Here is a 9,398-nt window from a genome sequence, read left to right as displayed (position 1 = left end):
TATTTCCCGATGTGCCAGGCACTGTTCTCACCACCTATGCAAATTAACTTACGTAATGCAGAGCGCTCAATTCAGTTTGGCCCTCTTTTGCTCTAAAAAGCCATAAATCCTAAACCAAAAGAAGCAGATCAAGTGCTTGGGGTTGCAGGTCAGAAGTCATGCCAACTAATTCCTGTTCTCACTTGTGGAAAGTAACCGCTCAAAGATCTCTGCTCAGGAAGGCATGATGGCTTAGGAAAAAAAGCAAGCAACTCTCTTTCCCATAGCCACCTCACTCGGTCCATCTTGGATTTGTCTCTAATGGATTCCACTGACTGGCCAGCACCCAAGAATCAGGATGGAAAAGGAACTTCGCCCCCTTGTTGACTCCTAAATCACATTTAATTCATATGCGAAAACATACTGGGAAATTTCCCCCGAACAACCCACCCGTCCTCCAGCCCAAGCACCCAATCACCGAGCTCACCTCTTCAGTGTACTGGGACTGTTGAGAGATGTCTATTTTTATCTCATTTGATGGCCCATGCGCGAAGGACAGAATCTCTGCCACTTTTACATCACGTGTTCCAAGTGCCCGACTCTCTCCACAGCTAGCTATGGACATCCCAGAAGTTCGTTTATCTGTTGTGGGTGGCGGTGCCAGCAGTAGGGTGCAGCTTTTTCTGGACCGTCTCTGCTGTGAGGGAGGGATAATTACACGGCAGGAAGGCGATCCAGCCACAAACAGTGGGTAGAGAGTTGCGTTGCTTCCCCAAGCCAGAGTGTATCCTTGGTTTAAGAAGGGCAAAACCTCACACTTGTGAAGATGGTGGACGATCCTATTGCCTGCGAACACCAAGGAGCAGGGGTCACGGAGCTGGGCCACCGAGCTTTGGTTTTCTAAGCAATGTGTCGTGACCGTTCGTTAAGTCACCCAACCTCTCTTGGCCTTTCCTATAAAAAGAAAATGCTAACATTCATCTCACTTACTTGCCAGGGGTTTCATGACAATAATAATAGCAGCAAAAACATAACCAGCAATAGTTTTAGACATTGGTGGTACTATTAAAAGAAGGAGTAACAGGAGTTATCGGTGCCTAGAAATGCCAAGTTTGTTTGTACCCGTCATCTTATTTAAATCACAGATTCCCCACTGGGTAGTACTTGTGTCCTCTTCACCTTGTATGTGAAGAAAATGAAGCACGGAAGGTTGATCTTGCCTCAGGAGACGGGGCGTGTGAGGGAGAGGACCCAGCGGTCGTTTCGGTGCTGTGATAGTAACACGGCGTCCTGCTCCTCCTCCAGGGCCGAGGGAGGAAAGCGACACCTGCTGGGAAAGGGGGACGCTTGGCACAAAAGTGGGTGGGTTACTGCATCTTTTCTTTGACCCCCCCACCCCCACCCCCAGGTCATCCCGTTTGCTGCTGACTGCGACTCGGATGAGTGCACCTGCCGAGACCCCAAGGCAGAAGAAAATCAGTAACCGTGGGATCGAGCCCCTCAGTCCTCCGTGGAAGGAAGCAGAGGCAAATGAAGAAGAAAGTTCACAAAATAAAGGAAGGAGGAAGCGCACGAAGGAGCTTAGAAGGAGGGCAGGAGGGTGTTTCTAGGTGCCGACTGTTGCGTCGAGTAGCTAAAGTAGGGAAGAATCATAGGCACAGGTTTCTTCAAAGAGGCCGTTGATTAAAAGTAGGGGAAACACCATAGGGGTACAAAGACCCTCCTTCTTCATTTATATTCCGTCCAACCCCATCCTCAACTCCTGCCCTGCTCTGTACTCTGCACCCTGCCACCTCTTCGGCCCTACCCAACTTGTAAACCGATACCAAAATGCTAGACGAGAAGTAGCCAGGGACCCTCTCTTCGTACCCATTTTAAATGAATTGTCACCTTTCGGGGCTCGTCTACTCTAAGCTGGCTCTCTCCCTGTCTTTTGGGTAGTCTTCTTTAGTGACGATGCGGTTAGTTATTCTTTATAAGTATTTAAACATAATTATACAAATATATATATTTTTGCTGTCTACTAAGCGAAAAATTATCCATTGTTCCACACATGCTGCTGTGACGTTCACGTCCAAAGTGAATGCTGGGGGTTGGAGGACGGACAGATAAGTCCTGCCATCTTTCTGTGCTGGGGATTGGCAGGTTGAGAGAGACTGGATGGAGTTCTTGATGTTAGCGTGTCAGTTAATCTTTGAGGAGATGGGGGGTTGGAATGATGACTCTCAGAGGCATGGGTGGGAGTATCCATCGGAGATGGGTCTGGGAGGACTAGACTGTGGCTCTTGAGTGTCTATCCAAAAAGACTACATTAGCTTCTTCTCGCTTCTCAGAAGTCTTAGCTGGAGTCGGTGAGACCCAGGGTTTTCCACACGTCCATCTGCGCTGGTTCGAGTGTGGCACTCTGCCAGCCTGTCAGTCAACAAGTTCGTATTAGGGTGCATCCTCTCATCACCAGAATTACAGCAACTCACACATTTCTCATACTTGGCCTGGAGTCTCACTCCTTCCGAGTCCCCAAGCCTGGCCATCATTCACGGCCACATGGCCAATTGTTGATTTTCTGGGGAAGAAAATGATATGGAAATGACATAGGGGAAAGGCGGGAGGAGATGGAAGACCAGAGACACAGGAGCCCAGGGAAGCCATCGAGGGGGGAGGGGCCAGGGACACGTCGGGCCCAGGGCAGGAGGTTGAGATGCCTCAAGGAGACTGGGCCTTGTTCCAAGTCTCCAAAGCAGACCAAAGGTATCCTTGAATAACACAGAATCTGAGGTGAATTCTATTCAAGTGCAACGTGTCAAATCTGTGACCCAGAGATTTCGATCAGAGCCAGCTACAGAAACACGTGGAACAAGGGTGACACTCTGTGGGCAGAGAGAAGAATTTCCATTATGTAGGGTCCATTTCGTTGTTCTTTCTTGTTCGGTAGATGGGCTGCACCTTCCGTGACCACTCTAGCCCACCTCTGGTTCCATCCCAGGCTTACTATTTTTTTGGCACGAGGTCTGTTGTAGTTACGAGTCTTGGTAACAAGTTCTAGGTTAGGCCTTGGAGAAAGAGAGTAAGGAGCTAGTTTCTTGTCCGGCACCCCAGTGCATCATCTCAGGAAGGGCTTGAAGCTTGCCTCCCTCAAAGCTGCTTCTCTAACGGAAGCCAAAAACAGGCAAAAATGAGGGTGCAGCCTTGGCCGCCGTCGGTGGCCGCCTTCGGTTCTGATCACGAGTTTTCTATTCTCGATCGGCACTGAAGCAATGGCTTTGCAAAGAGGAAGAGGAAATGTTATCCGCCATTATCTTGAGCCAGGCTTCATATAGGAAAGAATATTCTGGAAGAGAATGAACGAGATCGAGGGATCCACACGCGTTTGTCTGTGGGGGTGTGAAGTGAGGGTGGCAAGGTCACGGGCGGAGGGAAAGAGCAGTTTGTCCGTCCAAACAACTCTTGTCCTCTCTATTTGCAGCTGTGAGGGACATGACAGGCGAGACACCGTTCACTGTCTGGCTTCGCAGTTAGCGCCCCCAAGAAGAGAATAAATATTTATTTCTGGGATTCTGGTAGGCTTCCGTATGGAAAAGTTTAGATTCTTCATTTTTAAAATAAGCCGTAAACTCGTTTTCTTGGGGAGAGTCTCCAAATTCCTGAAAGGGTGTCAAGCCTTGTGTAGGGACCCTGCCTCGCCGGTGGCCGAAGCGATGGCCGAGGTGCCCGGGCCCTGCTCGGCTTACGAAGCCACAGCCCGCCCGCCTGCCCGCCCGCTGGGGCGTGGAGCCTGCGGCTTGGGCCGGTGCGCCACTGTGCCACGCTCTCCACGGGCGCCACGCGAGAACGGCTCCCTCTCATGCTTCACGTGAAGATGCTTCACTCTCTGTCGGCGACACCTACCATTCCCTGCTGCCCTGGGAAGGTGGGAGACAGTTTCTGTGGCGTGTGGCAAGCCCCTCAGCCTGCAGGCTGCCAGCCTTAGTCAGCTCCGGCCATGCAGACACCAGGTCCCTTCAGCCCTACCCTGCGACCTGTGTTGTGAGACTCTCAGGTCACTCATGAAGTCGAGGGATGGCCATCAGCTCACGCTCGTGCCGTGTGATCGTCCGCACTCTGCTGCCCTTGCCCCCTCATGGGTCACGGAGGGCCCATCCCAGAGGCTCTTCCACCTGTTTCGTCGTTCCAGAATCACTTCTCTGCTTCCTGTTTTTCTTAGTAACGCTGGGCTCTGGTGCCCAGGTTGCCCAAGGCTAGTGGACTCTTGACGTCTAGTGTGACAGCCTCCAACCAGAGACAGGAGAGGGCGGAGTGTGGAGAACGAGCTGCTGGCAAACATGCACGTGAAAGGAAAGAGCTGTCACCATCCTCCGCTTCCCTCCCCTCCATGACGAGGCGTCGGACGTGGCACTCCCTCTGCTCTGTGAGATGGGTCCTGAGCCGTCAGGTAGCACCCCAGGGCTTGATGGACATAGTGAAAGGAGCCCATCTACTGTATTGTGTCATAAACAGCTACCGCCAGTCATTTGGCAAGATTGTAAGATGTTCATTAAAAAATTAGCACACCAAACGTGAGGCGTCCCTGCTGTCTTATTTTTTGTTTGAATCATCCCGTTACTTCCACATCGCTTTCCGTGTGTTCGTGCCAGGTCCAGACATTCACGGTTGATCGATCATTCCTTTCGGTCACTTAGCTCCTGTTTATTAAGTTAATGGTATGTGTAAGGAAGATAAACTTGAAAGTTTGTCAGAAGAGATGATACTTACAAAAGCAGAAGACACAGTAGTAAGTGCCTCATGAGGTGTGAAAATAAAGCGCAAGAATCGTATACAGTTCAGGGGAGGGAAGCGTCACCCCTGGGTGCCAAAGGCAGGTCACATTTGAAGGGTGGTCCGTGAAGGATGCCTACGATCTTGATAGGCAGAATCGAGAGAGAGTGAGAGAGTCCAGGCGAAATGAAGAAAGGGGTTGACGATATGCCGCTAGGAACTAGGAAAGCCTGGGTGACATCGGGCATCGCTGGGGCATCCAGCTGAGCCGGAAGATAGAACTCAGCTAAAACATGCCATGCACTTGGCAGACACGATCTTATGCAACCCTCACCTGCATCTGCAGCATCCGTATTGTCATTCTATAGAGGAGGACACCACGTGTCAGTCTGCTGCAGAAGGTTTCTTAAGGTCACACGGCTGGACTTAGTTCATGCCTGGGTCTGTGGAGACGCCAAGACGTAAGAAGGAAAAGGACAATGGGGGTTCATAGGATGTGTAAAGGGGATAGGTGGAGAGAAACGTCCAAGATGATGTGTCTGTGTTAAGCTCACACACCCATAAGGGTTATCGCTGACAGCAAAGGCAGCCAGGAGGAGCAGGATTTTGGAGAAAGACCATACATTTGCTTTTTTGATAAAATCGGTTTGAAAGCCAGTTAGATAATAGTTGGACATTTCATGTAAAGCAGTGTTTGGCACCCTGGCGGAGGCGTTTGTAACTGGGGACAGTTTGCCAAGGTCTCTGGCCACGGCAGGCACTGCCTGGCCGCCCGAGGGATGGGGGGTTATCTAAGCACACCTGGGGGCCACTGGGGACGACTTATGGAACAGAGAGCTGAGCATGTGAGCTTGGAACTCGGAAGAGAAGTTTTCGACTAGAAATTAATATTTGAGAGTAAAAAGGGTTTTACCTGACACTTTCTCCGGTTTACAAAGAGCTTTCTTAGGCTTTATGGCTGCCCATGGGTCAGACAGAGCAGGAGCAGGGTTTCATTTCGGATTTGTTGTTTTTACAGATGGAGAGACAGAGAGTCAGAGAGGTTACTGAAAGATTTAAGTTCATACAACTAAGTGCAGGTTTGGTTCAGAATCCCGGTTTTCTTGCCCCAAGCGTCACGTGGGATATGCTGCCCACTATGGGGTGTTCAGCCTGCTGGGCCCCAAGTGGACCCGGACCCAGTCGAAATGCGGAAGAGGAATGTCTTTTTACCCGTTTATGTTGCAAGGTGCTTGTCGGTTTCCTCGTGGCCTCCTTGGTAACCGATGGTAGGAAAACAGAGACCTTCTAGAGCACCCTCCCACGGCCCGCTGCCCGTGCCAGGCCCTGAGTATAAGCAGATGCCCCAGCACATGCCAGTTTGGCCAGCTGGCCCGAGACATCTGGCCAGGCTGCCTGCTCCCTAATGGCTTCCCCAGGGACAGTCCTGGAGAGAGACTTTGGAGCTCTGGTTTGCATTGACTGACAAACTTAAATGACAGGGTGAGTCACCTGTCAGCTGGCAGACTCGCGGCCCTTAGATTCAGGCCAACCAGATGATGAGGGGCTCAGGCTGGGGAAGAGGGTAGAGAGAAAGTTTTCCACGTATAAATAGCTTCAGGGCATCTCAGAACCGGCTTTGGGTCATCTCTTTTTAATGTCACCCCAGGAAGACCCCTGATTCTGGACCCTTTGCATTTTTAGGTTGCCCAGGGGTTGGCTCAGAGATAAAAGGGGGTGGTGATGAGAATCTTTCGATCGCATCATGGTCCATGCCCATGTGTGCCTTGGGTGTCTGGGTCTGCTATAGAGTAAGACCAGGTTAGCAAATAATGGTTCTTTTCAAGTCTGCTAGTCTGAGCCTGCCTGGGACTGAGTGCACACTTTCAGTCAGAATCCAGTCTGGTGGCCAACGCACCATGAGGCCTGCATGATTTTCTGCATTTAGCTCCTTCCTGATGATCTCTTTTTCTTTCTTTGATTAGTTTTGTTGGTTCTCAGGCTCAAAAGGGTCCCGGAAGGCCCAAGACATTCACCGTAGCATTCCTTCCTGTAGGCTGTCCGGCCTAATTGCAAATCAGTCTAGTATTGAGGAACTCTCACCATCTCTCAGGGCTATACAATTTATATCTGGGCTTTCTGGTCTTAGTGAAGCAAATAATACCCGCATAGCTACTAATGTCATTGTTTTATCCAGTGAATATTTATTGAACACCTATTCTGTGCCAAGCACTAAGAGTACAGCAGCGAACCAAAGCAAGCCCCCGTCTTCATGGAGCTCGAAAGGAGTTGAAGGAGATGAACACTATATCCAGAAAGAACCCTGTCTGCCGGTGAAGACCGCACTACCAGGAACAGGCGTGTAAGGGGAGTAGGGCGTGGCCAGGCGGGGGTGGCCTGGTTTATACGGGGAATGCCCGCGTGTGCTTTCTGCAAATGTGCAGGAGGTGAGGGTGAGTGAGCCCAGTGAGTGAGTGCCTGCGGGGTGAGCGAGCCAGCACAGAGAGCAGCGAGGATGGGGTGCGAGAGACCTCGGGGTGTCTGCGGAACAGCACCGAGGCCAGTGTGGCTGGAGCAGAGGGAGGGAGGGAGGTGACGGCAGAGTCGGATGGGGGACCAGGAGGTGCGCGGAGGGCCTCCGCGGCCGCGGCGATGGCTCCGGCCTTTACTCAGAGGGAAAGCATTTCCTGCTCCTGGTTCTCTCTGCTTGTGGGTGACCCATCGCACCTCCGTGACTCACACCCATCATTCTACTTCCCGTTTGCTCTGCTGTCATCCTAGCTCAGGCCGCCATCGCCTCCTCCGTAGGCCTTGGTCACGTGGCCAAGCAAGGTCCCTTCTCTTACCTCTCGCCCCCAACTCACCAGCACACGGAGCCCACATCATTCCTCTGAAAGCACAGCTGTCATCGAGCCACCATGACTCAGGGAGACGAGTTCTCAGACCCTGCATGTCCTGAGCCAAACCAGTCCCAGCACAGGCAACCTGACCTCCCCTTCTCCTTTGCCCCTGCAAGGGCCGCTGCTCCTGCCTTCCCTCCATGTCCACGTGCCCGAACCTGCTCACTCTCATGAGGCCGCTCTTCATCCCTCCATCTGATGAGCGTTACTGCGTCCCTGACCCCTTATTGTTCCCTCCTAGGATAATCAATCTACTTGGCTGATGTTTGCTTACTGTGTTCTTGTCTTTCCCCCCTACTCAACCATGCACTCTTAGAAAGCAGGTGAACTCAGGGCTGCGCTAGGCCATTTGATGCCTTTCGTGAGAAGCAGGAAAAAAGCACCCCTTCACCTGTGTCAGAGACCACAACTTGAAAAGCGCAGCACAGGCTGGATTTCTGGACACGTTTGCCCCGTGGACCAGGCAGCCTCGGACAGGACACAGCTTCACATCCCTATCTGGTGCCCTGGAACCGTGACCTTACTTGGTCTGGGATCTCTGGCCCTGCCTTGCACAGTGCCCGCCTGGAGAAAATGTTGAAATTTGCTGAATTGATTCCCAACTCAGATTTTTATGGATGTGAAAACCAAAAGAAAAGAGGGTGCTGTGTTTGGGTTCAGGGATGGGCGGGTGGACTTGTGGACACTCGAGCTTGATGCTTTGACTGGTTCTTAGCAATAGTCCGAGAAATGATGGCGATGCAGGGCCAGCATAGGGCTGTGGGTCAGAAGTGCATCGTATCAAAATGACTGATTTGCAGATTGACCATTGAATTCAGGGTTTGTTGGTCCGTTTTATGTTGAAGTGTGCTTTAGTCCAGGTAACCGATGTGCACATTTCAGTTTTTGATGTGTATTCCCCATGGATTGGCAAGAAATAGCACCTGTCAATTAGGGAAGGTAGAGAATCTAAGAGACAATCTGATCGGCAATTAAGTTGAATGATCCTGAGTAAGTTACTTAATAGCTTAGGACTCAATTTTACTATCTGTAAAATGGAATAATTCACAACTTAAAGAATTTTGATGTATTTCACTATATTGAAAGTGCAGTGCCTACCAGGCATGGAGCTGGAGTAGTAGGGATGGTGATTGGCTGGCTTTTGAGTTTTCATGCACTTTCTGGCTTAAATTTTGAGTTATTCTAATGGGCTAGGTGGTCTCTCTCTCTGTCTCTGTCTCTGTCTCTGTCTCTCTCTCTCTCTGTCTCTCTCTCTCACACACACACACACACACACACACACACACACACACACCTCACATGCAATTGTGTTCTCTGAACTTTTGGCTATGTTTTAAATATAATTTTATTTAAAGCCATGCCATGTCCCACTTTAAGGTCCCAGATGAAATAGTTAGGAGGTGACCCTGATTCCAAGTATTAAGGGAAGGATTTTTTTTTTTTAATTTTTAGTTACAAAAACAAACCTATGTCAGCAAGACAGTGTAATTTATCCACAGTTTTAGAGGGTCACATTAATGCCGGAGCATGTCCCAGGATTCTGCCTAATGAACAGTCTGCACCCACCCACATCAATTTTAGAGGTAGACAGTTTACCTTTGTGACGTAGAGGGCTCCAGGCAGTGGTCGTGGCTTGGGGAGAGGAGCAAGAGTCCCTCTAGATATAAATGAAGTTCCTGGAGGTACCAAGACATCCAGGCGTCTCAAGCCTGGCTCTCTCCACTGTGGCAGGTGCTTACGTGTTCATGCTTCCTCGTTCCGAGGACAGACTTCGGAACTGAGACCCAG

At 50.6% G+C, this 9,398-nt stretch overlaps 1 protein-coding gene across 1 annotated transcript in view; it reads left to right on the top strand.

Moving 5' to 3' along the window:
• PAPPA2 (pappalysin 2) overlaps window positions 1-1,515 on the top strand; it is a 226,659-nt gene extending 225,144 nt beyond the window's left edge. The window contains exon 20 of the mRNA XM_011361283.2: window positions 1,388-1,515. Coding sequence (XP_011359585.1) covers window positions 1,388-1,462 — 75 coding nt within the window. The 3' untranslated portion in view covers window positions 1,463-1,515. The remainder of the gene's footprint in view (window positions 1-1,387) is intronic.
• Window positions 1,516-9,398: the final 7,883 nt, after the last annotated feature.

This window comes from Pteropus vampyrus, unplaced genomic scaffold (assembly GCF_000151845.1).
Source record: "Pteropus vampyrus isolate Shadow unplaced genomic scaffold, Pvam_2.0 Scaffold65, whole genome shotgun sequence".
NCBI classification, from domain to species: domain Eukaryota; kingdom Metazoa; phylum Chordata; class Mammalia; order Chiroptera; family Pteropodidae; genus Pteropus; species Pteropus vampyrus.
Note: the sequence above shows the minus strand (reverse complement) of the source record. Positions and strands in the feature narration are given on the sequence as shown.